Source organism: Tursiops truncatus, chromosome 7, assembly GCF_011762595.2.
Source record: "Tursiops truncatus isolate mTurTru1 chromosome 7, mTurTru1.mat.Y, whole genome shotgun sequence".
In the NCBI taxonomy this organism is placed as follows: domain Eukaryota; kingdom Metazoa; phylum Chordata; class Mammalia; order Artiodactyla; family Delphinidae; genus Tursiops; species Tursiops truncatus.
In genome coordinates this window covers 47,016,438-47,030,324 of record NC_047040.1, presented here as the reverse complement: position 1 = coordinate 47,030,324, position 13,887 = coordinate 47,016,438, and the positions used below count along the sequence as shown (strand labels likewise).

At 37.6% G+C, this 13,887-nt stretch overlaps 1 protein-coding gene across 3 annotated transcripts in view; it reads left to right on the top strand.

Moving 5' to 3' along the window:
* The window catches only part of ITGAV (integrin subunit alpha V), an 86,871-nt gene that overhangs the window by 1,454 nt on the left and 71,530 nt on the right, over nucleotides 1–13,887 (top strand). For 2 of the 3 annotated variants that reach the window (XM_019931553.3, XM_004317274.4), the window contains exon 2: nucleotides 9,347–9,477. In XM_019931553.3, the coding sequence (XP_019787112.1) occupies nucleotides 9,347–9,477 (131 nt within the window). The remainder of the gene's footprint in view (nucleotides 1–9,346; nucleotides 9,478–13,887) is intronic. The other variant, XM_019931552.3, reaches the window with a different exon arrangement.

Below are 13,887 nucleotides of genomic sequence, written 5' to 3'. Positions count from 1 at the left end.
TAATTTTTTTCTATACTTTAAAGTATGGTTTTTTTGGGGGGAGAGGGAGGATAATTGTAATGGTCATTACTTTTTAGTACTATTTTTCCTATTCCTACATGCCTAATTTGAGGATGATCTAAATATTTTTCCATGACTCTTACAACATTCGTCAGGATGTATGCTTTTATAGTGCAGAGGATTTTAGTTGCTTCCAAGGGTGCTGTTTTGGATTTAATTTCTACAGAAATTCTAATAATTTTGAAAATATATATTGTCTTTTGTCAAGAGTTGGTACTTAGAGTAGCCAGAGTTAGCACTTAAATACTTACAAATTGATGGAGTGGTTTGCAAATGTTGCTCTTGATTCGGTGGCAACCCTCTGAGTTCTGTCGTGTAAAGACACATGACAAAATGATAAACTTTAAGTGTTTTTACTATGGAAAATGCAGTAATACTGAACTGTTAGCATATTTCCTATTTTTGGTTGCGAGGCTGGATGGCTAATTTGTGATTAGTCATTGTAGTTGTTGAATATACTATGACCTCACAGGTTTGTTTACATGACCTCCCACGTGGGCCTTTAATGGTAAGGTAAAATTGAACTTGGTTTGGTTTCATATAACATTTTGAAACTTTCTTCAGTGACTTTGTTACTGATAGACTAGTGAGGTCTAGGTATAGCCTAAGATAAAAAATATAAATCAACTTTGAGATTAAAAAACCCCAAAATATATGTAAACAAAGGTTTCTACTTCTGAGCTTTTCAGGTTTAACAAAGATTAATGCAAACTTATGCTTAATTTTGTAAAAGGGTACTTTTAAAGTTAACACGCATTGGAATCCAGGGTGCATGAGGATGCCATTTACAATATTACCAGCTGCATTTATTGTTGTTATTTGGTGTGATAATAAACTTCTAAAGGGAAAAAAAATTCACATAATAGAAAAGTGCTAATTAAAGTTTCCTTTCTTCTGAAGGAAGAGTGCTAGTATTAATGAGGAAGCAAGGGTAATGAGGTCTCCTGCTGCTTCCGGTTTCTATAGGTGTCTAAATACCTCTGGCAAGCTATAGAACTGTTTTCTGTCTCATTTTTCTTGTTTCTTGTTGCAGAAAATTGTTATTGAATTATCTCCATATTGTTGTGAAAACTAATGAATCAATGTTAATTAAAAAGAAGGAAAAAGAAAGTACTAAGCAAAAACATTAAGGTGACTCCACAATAAAATTCCTCCAGGAATGAGTCTTAGGTTTGAAGTGAAAAGTCACAAAAATTATGATTTGAAAAATATAGAAAACAAACTTATGGTTACCAAAGAGGAAAGGTGGGGGAGGATAAATTAGGATTTGGAGATTAGAAGATACAAACTACTATATATAAAATAAATAAACGACAAGGATTTACTGTATAGCACAGGAAACTATATTCAATATCCTGTAATAAACTATAATGGAAAAGAATATGAAAAAGAACATATATATTATATGAATATGTGTGTATAACTGAATCACTTTGCTGTACACCAGAAACTAACACAACACTGTAAATTAGCTATACTTAAAAAAGGAAAAAAATTGTGAAAAATAAAACATTAGCACTTCCTATTATTTTTCCTGTATGAATTAATTTATGGTGACTATATTGCCAAACTTAACGTAAAATTTAAATACTGTATACAGGCCAAGAAGTAAAGGCATGTTTTTCTTGTGGAGAATAATTGGAGAAATTAAAAATTACACCCTAGGCTTAGTTATAATAATGATATCTTACATTGCTTGACCTATTTTATAATTTACAAAGCACTTTTACTTGTGATATCTCATTTTACTCTACACCATAGACCACCAGGGGAAATAGGGAAGCAGATAAATTCACTCTTACAGAACAGGAAACTGAAGCCGGAAGAGTTTGCAGCCTTTAGCTGTTTGAGTGGGATGGTGTGGGGTAAGGGAAAAGATGGGAACAAAACGCAGAGGAAATGAAATTCAAATTACGTTTAATTTTTTGTATTCAAATTTTAAAATTTTAAGAAGAAAATGAATAATTTTCTTACTTTTAAGATATGTTATACAGTTCTCATTTTACATATATATTTATTTTAAAATAATGCTATAGTGAGCAACACCGGATTACAAGACTTGCTTTTTCCCCTGTTAAACACTGTTGGAGCCTTATTTACAGTTACTTCATGTCCTATGACCCCAAAGACAAGGTGTGGGTGAGTGTGCCCTGGTCGCAGAAGGTCCCACAGAACATACAATGGTTCTCAATCCTAACTTCCTATTTGCAACACTTGGAGAGCTTTTAAAACCATACTGCTGCCCTGGCTTCATCTTCGATCTAAAAGCAGAGCTCTAACTTTATATTCAACAGCCTGTGGATCATTTCTTCTTGAGTAGAAAGAATTTTACAAAAAGTGAACTCTTTTTCACCAAGTGATGTCAGTTGTACCTCTGTTTCTATTAATGGTACCATCATTTTCTCTGTCGCCCTGCAAATAATTTCATATTCCTCCCTCTCATTTTCTATTTTTCTTTGTCTCTCCTACTGGACACCCCTAATATTAGTCAGTGATTAGTCACCAGGCAGAAGATCCTAGAAATTCTTCCTTGTTAATGTTTCTTTTTTTTATTATTATTAATTTATTTATTATTTATTTTTGGCTGCATTGGGGCTTTGTTGCTGGGTGCGGCTTTCTCTAGTTGCAGCGAGCGGGGGCTACTCTTCCTTGCGGTGCGCGGGCTTCTCATTGCAGGCTTCAGTAGTTGTGGCTCGTGGGCTCTAGAGGGCAGGCTCAGTAGTTGTGGCGCACGGGCTTAGTTGATCTGCGGCATGTGGGATCTTCCGGACCAGGGCTCGAACCTGTGTCCCCTGCACTGGCAGGCAAATTCTTAACCACTGTGCCGCCAGGGAAGCCCTTGTTAATGTTTCTTGCATCCACCTCTGCTTTCCACTTGTAGTTTGGCCAGTCGTTACAAGCGTGGTCTGTGGCACTCAGGTCATCACCCCTCTGCCCATCATTTAGCTCTCAGACCTGCAAAACGTCTTACATGTTTCTAATAGTTTTATCTTTCTGAAGCATCTTTTGATCCTGGTATTCTGCTGCTAAAATTTCCTCGAAAATGTTCTCATGTCCAGAGATAAAGTCCAAACTGCTTAAACTGAATGAAGGCCCCTTTCAGTCTGTCCCAGTCTGCATCTACTTTTAAAAGCTTATGTCCTGTTTCTCTCTTCACCTTTGTAACCATCTTCACAACCCTTTACAAAGCGACACCAGCTTATTTTACTGTGGCTCTGGCTATATTGGTTCTTCTTTCTTTTTTTAAAAAATTTATTTATTTATTTTTGCCTGCGTTGGGTCTTCTTTGCTACGCGCGGGCTTTCTCAAGTTGTGGAGAGCGGGGGCTTCTCTTAGTTGCGGTGCCGGGCTTCTCATTGTGGTGGCTTCTCTTGTTGTGCAGCACAGGGTCAAGGCGCACGGGCTTCAGTAGTTGTGGCTCGTGGGCTCAGTAGTTGTGGCTCGCAGGCTCTAGAGCGCAGGCTCAGTAGTTGTGGCGCACAGGCTTAGTTGCTCCGTGGCATGTGGGTTCTTCCCGGACCAGGGACCAGGGCTCGAACCTGTGTCCCCTGCATTGGGATGCGGATTCTTAACCACTGCGCCACCAGGGAAGCCCCTGGTTCTTTTTTCTTATCATAAATAATATATGTGCATAGATTCTATCATCATTATATACTTAGAAGGCAAATCCTATGTTGATTTCTCCTGCTGAAGGCCCAAGGTTTATAGGATATTATAGAAGAGAAGGGAAAATGTATAGGATTTATAGTTAATGCATCTGTTTTACATCACATAAATGTTGACTGTAGCTTTTTTTTTTTTTTTTAGTGAAAGGTAAATGAGACTGGAATTATAGCTCTTAAGTAACATTCAGTAACACGTTTCTTTATATATACGTATATGATAATTTTTCAGAAGTTCCTTTTGGTGAAGCCTCACTGGTCAGCCAGAGTCAGCCAAAATATATTAACCATGCTTTATCTTGGAAAAGTCAGTGCTGAAAGCAGCCAAATAACTTAGTTCATTTGGAGAGTTTAAAAAATGTACTTGTCATTGTTTGGCTGGTTGTCTCTCCTTGGTAGTCAAGGTCATGTTCCCTGAAGCAGCTGCCCTTAAAGTACACTTTGGATTGAAAGTGCATCCGAAGGGCATCCTCCTGGTTGGCTTCTCGAATCCTCTTGTCTCTCCCATCCTCTTCCCCTTCCTCCCCCTCTCCGTTACTACCTCCCCTTTCTTCTCTCCTTCTCCCTCCCTTGCCCTTGCTCCGCTACCTCTCCTCCCTCCATCGTTCTGTCCCTCCCTCTCTCCCTTCTCCCCCACTTTCCCTCCCTCCCTCTTTCTTATTCTCTTACCCCTCTTCCCCCAAACACACATTGCTACTCTTTATCTTTCAGAATTTCTTGGCATGATATTAATGGCTTGCTCATATATGTAAACCTTAATTTTAAAGTCATTTAATGAAAATGATTCGAGTCATTTAAAAAGAATGGTGAAGGGCTTCCCTGGTGGCGCAGTGGTTGAGAGTCCGCCTGCCGATGCAGGGGACACGGGTTCGTGCCCCGGTCCGGGAAGATCCCACATGCCGCGGAGTGGCTGGGCCCGTGAGCCATGGCCGCTGAGCCTGCGCGTCCGGAGCCTGTGCTCCGCAACGGGAGAGGCCACAGCAGTGAGAGGCCCTAGTACCGCAAAAATAAATAAATAAATAATAAAAAGAATGGTGAGGATGGGGATCCTGATACTGTTCTTGGGCAAACTTTTTGGAAGGGAGATGGATTCTGTCAGGAGGAAGTTGCAAGCATATGAAACTAAGTTGCTCAGCTTCAGATTTTTGCTGCTTACCAGAGAAATCTCTGTCAGCCTCAGCTAACTCTGTGTATCTTCCCCAACTCTCCACCATTGTCAGGAAATGTTGCAAGCCAACTATTACCTATCCTTTTTTTTTTTTCTCTCTTGAGAGCTTGCGTTTGGGTTAATTAATGGCCCTTGAAAACAGATTTTAACTTTTATTCCTACTTCATTAAGGAGTATTTTATTGTTTTTAGTTCTGCTGTCATCATCTTGTATTTTTATGATGCGTTCACATTTTCTAAGTTTACTTTTATCTAAACTATCCACATTCAGAAATTTTCTTTTTTAAGTAATTATAGTGGGCATTGTTATTTCCATTCAATAGAACAGGAAACTGAGGCTCAGAGATTTAAAGTGACTTTCTCAGTTGATTTATATGGTGACTGGAACCTTTAGCCCCAAACTGCCCATTAGACAATGCTGCTTATATTGCGAAATTTTTTCTGGTCTGTCACTTCTTTTACTTTAATTAAGCTGTTGTAGACATTCATTAGACATTCCTAGATGAACTTCAAGTCGTAATGATTTAATATTTTTGTAAGGCGTTTCATTAACAGGCTGTTTTTTGTTATTGTGGCAGAAAGACACAAGACATAAAATTCACCCTCCCGACACATTAACAGGCTTTTGTTTTCTGTAATATGTGTTGCTTTTATAGTCCTTAATTTTCTCATATAGCATCTTTCACCATTCGGTACCCTTTAATCTCTACAAATACTTAATTTTTCTCTCCACACCTCCCTCTTAGGACTTAACATTTGTCTGAGGCAGTCTTACTGTCTTTATCTCTCCATTTTTCTCTTTTAAAACTTTCTATAACACTCTTAAAAGGAGCTTAAATATCATGTTGACACTTTGCACAAAGAACTTTATTTCTCAGCTTTTTCCCCTCATTAACCTAGCACTTAGAAACTGAGAATGCTCACACATTCCTTTTATATTATTCTACCATTTCTGTGGCATTTCACCAATGTGCAAGACTGCACATGAAGGTATGCTTAGGAAAACTTGATGAACACCCATATTAGTACATCTAATTACCATCATTTCATGCCTATAATGTGCAAATGGTCTGATGAAAAGCAGCAGTCTTGTTCCTGATCCTATCCAAGGAACTAGAGCTCTGTGCTGCCAATAGTGAGTGCAGTTTCCATTCAGAACTCTCCTCGACGCCCTTTTTTCTGTCTTTGCTGAAGTCTGTGTCCCCTAATAACTTTCCAGCCCTCTCTGTCTTGAGTGCCAAGTAAAGAAAGTATCTGAAATCCAAAATTAAGAAGAGAAACGTTACAGAAAGAAATTATTTTAAGGATAATTTAAATAATCAGATGTTTATTAGAGGATGATTTCTGCATTCTACAGGGGTTGGTGATAGTGGAGATGGCTTTTTATGTATGGCTGTTCTGATTGAGAATTATAACTATCAAATTTACTTGCTACTCAGTTGTCAATTTAAAAAGCTTTTCTTGAGTGCTTGTTATGTGGCAGCACAAAGATGACTGAGGGTCCCCTCCATTCAAGGAAGCAGTTTATCATAAGGTAGGAAGAAGTGCTTTGATAAAAAAGTATTAAAGATTCTGTAGTGTGCCATGTGAGGACAGTCCAGAAATGAGTTTGCTTGTAGTTTTCTAGGCAAATTCTGAGAATCAGCTCCTGTCCTGATCTCCTGGAACTGGCCATTATCCACAATATGAAAATCATACACATACCTGTGCTCGTATTACCCTTATTAGGGCTATTGCAGGAATGAGCCTATGCCTCTTCAGATGTAGACCTGAAAAGTATACTTATCTGAAATATTTTTTTTTGCCTATCATGTACTAAAACATCATTTAATCCAGATGGGGAGGGGCAGTTTTGTGATTTTGTGGCCAAATTTTTGACCTGTTGAAAAAGGTAAATTTCATATATGTGTGTGTGTGTATAATTTAGCTGTTAACCAGCTCTGCTGTAGAAAAGGAGGGCATAATGATACTTAGCTGCTCTCTTATTCATGGGGGCTGAGGGCTATCTTAGTCAGCTTTATAATATTTCTTGCTGAATGAAAACTAAGTTGGCTATGAGGAGAAAGAGCCAGCATTGGTGTTTTACTGATGCCAACTATGACTGCATAAAGCTTTATTAAACAGGGTGTGGTTTGGTTGGGAGTTTTGTCTTTATCTTGAGTATGGAGTTTTAAGATAAGTGTACGAAAACGGGGTTCCAGCATTTCATGCAGCCATCTTTTGACTGGTCTAAATATGATTTAGCAGATACATCCAGAAGAAATGAAATTGATAAATAAAAGTTAAAATGAAAGCATTCCATATTTAAGATGTAGGTTTGTTCATAACTTCACAAAAAAGTGAAAAGCAATTATGAGTATTTTCTTTGCCAGAAGAATGTAAGTGGCTTAGTGTTTAACAAGGAAATGAAATGATAATGGTGACAGCATTTATTGAGGGCCTTCTTTGTCTATCTGTATCCTGTTTTCTTCTCCTATATTTCAGTTAGCTTCTTCTCAGCCTCTTTTACTCTATCCTCTTTCTCTGACTTAAATGTTGTTGCTTCCTCTCTTTCCACTTCTCTCTGAAGCCTCTCCCTGTGTGAACCCATCCGTTCCAAGTTGACATTCTCAACACGTTATCTCTAAGGGCAGAACTCTCCTCAGAGCAACAGACCACCAATTAGGTGTCTCACAGGTGTTTCAAGCTAACATGTTAGGAACTGAACTCTTGGTTTTCCTGTAAGTACTTAGTCTGCCTTCTGCTTCCCTACTCTCTGGGCTTTTCTAGCACAGGAAGTGGTTCTCCCATCCCTGCACTCCAGAAAGAAACCTAGGTGACGTGCTTTATTCTAATCTTCCCTTTCTACCACATTCAAGCCTCCAGCTGTTCCCGTTCATTCTACTCCAGATATTTCCCAAATCTGCCCGTGCGTCTCCTTCTCCATCTGTCCTCCCAGCCTAGTTTACCGTCACCTCCTCCCTCAGGTGCTCAAAGTCTCTCGCTTTTCTTGTTCCATTTTTGCCCCCCCTCCCCCTTAATACTTTCCCCATAAGGTGCCACATTTCATTTTCTTTATTAGATCATTCCCTTGCTTTAAAAAACATTCAGAAACTTCACGTGGACCTTATGATAAAATCCAAAAGTTTTACCTGGCTAAAGGACCTTGTGTGATTTAGCTCTTGCCAAGCTCCGCAGTTTTATCTTGTGCCATTCCCAGCTTGCTCTCCTTTAGCCACACCTCTTTCCTTGTAACTCTTGGAGACTAAGCTCTTTCCCGCCTTGAGTCTTTGTACCTCTGCCTGGGGCCCTCCCATCCACCTCTCCATCCCACTCACTTAGCCCCTCACTCCCAACACACAGACACTCCTTGGCGACCTTCTTCTAATCCCATACATCTCAATTTACTTAGAGGTAAATCCCTTTGCTGCTTTATCTGAAAGAGGTCTCTTCTCCCTGTTCTTTAAAGATAACTTCCTTAGACATCCCTTTATCCAAAGGAAGTGTCTCCCCTCCATTCCTTAGAGGTAACTTCCCTTAATCTAAAGAAGGTCTCCTCTCCTTGTTCCCAAATAATACCTCTCAGCCAATTGTTGGTTCTTTCGTAGCACTTGTAACAGTGACTAATTTTCTTGGCAAGTTTCTGGATTTCTTCCCAAAGGGAATGTAAGCTCCACTGAGAGCAGGAACCAAGATTGTCTTATTCATCCTCGTTTCTCTAGTGCCCATAGCTGTGCCTTAGTAGAGGAGACACTCAATCCATATTTTTTTCCTGAATGAATAGAAACAACTAAAGAAAAGATCTCTTTTACTTAAAAATCTGACTCCTGATTATTTTGTCTTTTGCTAATTTTATCCTGTTAAGAAATTGAATAGTGCTTCTATTCTTTGACCAGGAATTGATTAGATTAATCCAGTGAAAAAAGACATTCGTTAGTCACTATTAAAAAAAAAATTGAAGTATGTAGTTTTAAAACAAGGTAAGTTTTCCCAATGGAAAAATGATAATATTTAAAATTACCATACTTTAGAACTATTTATTTAGAATCATTTATTTTTTTTGTTCATTATTCAGGATATGGAAAGTGTACAGAAAATCACACACAAAAAAAACAAAAATCAAGACAAATGTCCGTGTCTCTAGCCAGCATATATTTTAAACAAATTAATTGAGCTATAATTGACATATAATAAACTGTACCTATTCAAAGTGTACAGTTTGGCCAGCATAAATTTTTAAATGACATATAACCCTGAAGTTGCCTTATAATGTGTTACTAGGATGAGTAAACTATATTGAATAATGTATGTATGTAAAAGAGCACCAAGTGAATAATGAAGGTGGATTATGCTCTCAGTGAGTGGTTTTTAAAGAATATTTGTGGATAAAATCAAGAGAATGATTGCTCTTCCTAAGTCATAAGATATTATTTATGCTTTTGCCACTTAAAGTCTTTGTCTTGCCTTTTGTATTTTAGCAGGATGTTTCTTCTGGTGGGAGCTCCCAAAGCAAACACTACCCAGCCTGGGATCGTGGAAGGGGGGCAAGTCCTCAAGTGTGACTGGTCTTCTCACCGTGGGTGCCAACCAATTGAATTTGATGCGACAGGTAAATGTTGATGCCGTGGTCCCTTTTCTTAATTTCTTTTATTTGATATTTTCCGCCTACCTTTGCCTTTCCCCATTTGAATAGAATTTTATTTTTTTAATAAACTTATTTATTTATTTATTTTTGGCTGTGTTGGGTCTTCGTTGTGGTGCGGTGCACGGGCTTCTCATTGCAGTGGCTTCTCTTGTTGTGGAGCACAGGCTCTAGGCTTGTGGGCTTCAGTAGTTGTGGCACGTGGGCTCAGTAGTTGTGGCTCACGGGCTCTAGAGCACAGGCTCAGTAGTTGTGGCGCACGGGCTTAGTCGCTCCGCAGCATGTGGTATCTTCCCAGACCAGGGCTCGAACCCGTGTCCCCTGCATTGGCAGGCAGATTGTTAACCACTGCACCACCAGGGAAGTCCCTCCCCATTTGATATGTTTCAAAATATGATTTAATTTTTGAAAGTACTTGCTTTAGCTTAAATGTAACAATTTAGTGAAATAATATGTATAAGCACTTCAGATCCCCAGAGAAAGTTATATAAAGACAAATGACTTATTATATGATTTTTTTGTACAGTTTTGTGGCATATAAAAGCCTTAAAAATATATTGTGTTTCCACACTGCTTTGGATGTCTTCAACTTCCCTGATAATGTCAATCTGCAGAAGTCTGGGGAAAATCTGTTAAAATGTTTTTGCACCTCTTCTGAGAAAGGCTTTTGTCCTTTCTCTTGTCAGCAAAATTGACTCACTGACTCCTTAATCGTGAAATAATCTAAAGTCTTGGGTTGTGCTGTCAAAACCAGTTGAGGAATATTTTGTATTCAAGTAGATTTGGTTGACTTAAAAAACAAATTCTTATCCAAAATTTATTGGGAAAATAATATGCTATGGTTCTGATAACATTAAATTTTTATCTAACAGAGACAAATTCAAGTGTCAGATTGTGGTGGTAAGGAGGAAAATAGCAAAAGGAAGATGACAAATAAGAAATAAGTTTTACATTTACATCAGTAAAATAAAATATACATAATCCTGTATACATTTGTATTGATATATTTATCCACATATGTGAAAATTTAGAGACTCCTCAAAGAAATAGTGTGACATTCTTCTGGTACAATAGTTCTGCAAAATTTTTTACCAGTTTTGATTTGCTGGCTTTGACAAAATATTTTAAGATAAGCCTGAAGAAAATTAATATTTTTTTCCATATTGTTATTTCCTGCTGGTTCTAAAACATATTCATTCTGGGAATTATAATACCAGTGAAACAGAAATCATGTTGTGGACTGTTACATTTGATATCATGACCAGTACCAAAATGAGTGTCGTTAAGGCAGTTCTTCATAGGGATTGGGTCACATGTTTGCTTTTTTCCATTTGAAACTATCTACATTAAACTTTGTTGTTTTTTCCATATATGACTGGCATTTGGAAAACCCCAAGAGTATGTAAATAGGCTCAGTTTTACCACAAATGGAGAAATATACCTGGGATTCAGGATATTATGGGTCAGGGCATTTATATCTTCTAACAACATGTGAACACTAATAAAAAAATGTTGAACTGTTCAGATATATTTCTGTATTCAACACCACAGGTTTTGTGCAGTGCCAGATAATTTATTACTGGTCTTTTTTGAAATTTGGCTTTAGTATTATTTTTATTGAAAAAATTTCAGACAGTTCAAGAGGGTAGACAGTGAAAAAATAGGACTTGCTCACATTAGCCTGCTTAGAGGCAATCACTTTAAATAGTTTCTTTGATCTTCCTAGAATTTTCTTATTCCTATATATCTGTATATCCTTAAAAAAAAACAACTCACAAATAGGAATATACTAAATATTACTATTAGCTACCTGACTGAGCCCCCCGCCCCTCCCTGCCCAATATAATCTCTCGTAGACATATATAGATTTACCTCATTCTTTGAAAACCACTGATAGTATTCTGTTTTATAGTATATATAGCCTAAATTATTTAACTCATATTTCCTGTTGATGGACATTTAGATTGTTTCTGTTTTTTTGTAATTTTAAACACTGCTATAGTGAAAATCTTATACACAGGTATTTGTGCAAGTGTGTGAATATGTATGATAAAGTCCTAGCAGGATTTTTAGATCAAAGTATATGTATTGTTTTAATACTACAAAGCTACAGTAATCAAAACAGTGTGGTATTGGTACAAAAACAGACATGGATCAATGGAACAGAATAGAGAGCCCAGAAATAAACCCACACACCTACAGTCAATTAATCTTCGACAAAGGTGGCAAGAATGTAAAATGGGAAAAAGACAGTCTCTTCAGCAAGTCGTGCTGAGAAAGTTGGACAGCTGCATGTAAATCAATGAAGCTAAAACACACCCTCAAACCATGCACAAAAATAAACTCAAAATGGCTTAAAGACTTAAACATAAGACATGACACCATAAAACCCCTAGAAGAGAGCATAGGCAAAACATTCTCTTACGTAAATGGTACCAGTGTTTTCTTAGGTCAGTCTCCCAAGGCAATATAGATAAAAACAAAAATAAACAAATGGGACGTAATCAAACTTACAAGCTTTTGCATAGCAAAGGAAACCATAAAAAAAACAAAAAGACAACCTACGGAATGGGAGAGAATATTTGCAAATGATGTGACGACAAGGGCCTAATCTCCAAAATATACAAACGGCTCATACAGCTCAACAACAACAATAAAAACAACCCAATTGAAAAATGGACAGAAGACCTTAATAGACATTTCTCCAGAGAAGATATACAGATGGCCAGTGGGCACATGAAAAGATGCTCAATATTACTAATTATTAGAGAAATGCAAATCAAAACTGCAATGAGGTACCACCTCACACTGGTCAGATTGGCCATCATTAAAAAGTCTACAAATAACAAATGGTGGAGAGGCTGTGGAGAAAAGGGAAACCTCCTACACTGATGGTGGGAATGTAAGTTGGTGCAGCCACTATGGACAGCAGTGTGGAGGTTCCTCAGAAAACTAAAAATTGAATTACCATATGATCCAGCAATCCCACTCCTGGGCATATACCTGGACAAAACTTTAATTCAAAAAGATACAACCCCCCACGTGCATAGCAGTACTATTCTCAATAGCCAAAACATGGAAACAACCTAAATGTCCATCAACAGATGAATGGATAAAGAAGATGTGGTACATATATGCAATGGAATACTACTCAGCCATGAAAAAGAATGAAATAATAACATTGCAGCAACATGGATGCAACTAGAGATTATGATACTAAGTGAAGTGAGTCAGAAGGAGAAAGACCAACACCATATGATGTCACTTTTAGGTGGAATTTAAAATATGGCACAAATGAACCTATCTACAAAACAGAAACAGACTCATAGACATAGAGAACAGACTTGTGGTTGCCGAGGGGGCTGGGGGAGGGAAGGACTGGGAGTGTGGGATTAGCAGGTGTAAACTGTTATATATAGGATGTATAAACAACAAGGCCCTACTGTATAACACAGGGAACTGTATTCGTTATCCTGTGATAAACCATAATGGGAAAGAATATAAAAAAAGGAATGTCTACATGTGTAGAACTGAGTCACTTTGCTGTATAGTAGAGATTGGCACAACATTGTAAATCAGCTATACTTCAATGAAAAAAAAGTATATGTATTGTTTTGATAGAAATTGCAAATTATTTTTCACAGAAGTTTACACTCCTCCAGTGTTTTCTGACATCCATGCCAATACCATTTATCACCATATTTTTTATCTTTGTCAATTTTATATTATATATCATATCATTATTCTATGTATTATATATGTATAATTCATATATGTAATATATTATTATATTATTTTATATTATATTAATTTGTATTCCTTTAATTAACAGTAAGACTAATCACCTTTGCATTTGTCTGTAAGCCATAGTATTCCTTTTCCTCTGAGCCACTTTTAATATATTTGCACATATTTTCTGTTGATTAGTGGATTAAAAAAAATGAATCTCAGTTGATGGCACTCCATCCTTTTGGTTAGTTAGGCCAAAATTTGGAGTCATGCTTGACATAAAATCTCAGCAAGTCATAGTCTAACTGCTTCTTTGTCCTTCTGTTGCTAACATCCTAGTTCAAGCCACAATTGTCTTTCACCTGGACTGTTGCCCTGGGCTCCTGAATTAGTAAAGGAAAGAGATGGCACACTTAAATTGGGATAGTTTGAGGAGCTTTTAGTAAGGGGACTATTTACAAAGTAAGTGGGCACTAGTTAAAATTTGGCCTCTAAGCCTGAAGGGAGAAAGGGAAGGGAGCAGTTACCAGAATCCAGGCAGTGGGGCGAGCCACGTGAGGGAACTGTGGCTTTTGTCAGAGGACAGTAGCCAGCCCAAGGTGACTGGAAAGAACACGGGAATAAAACCCTGGCCTCACTCTCCTTCCT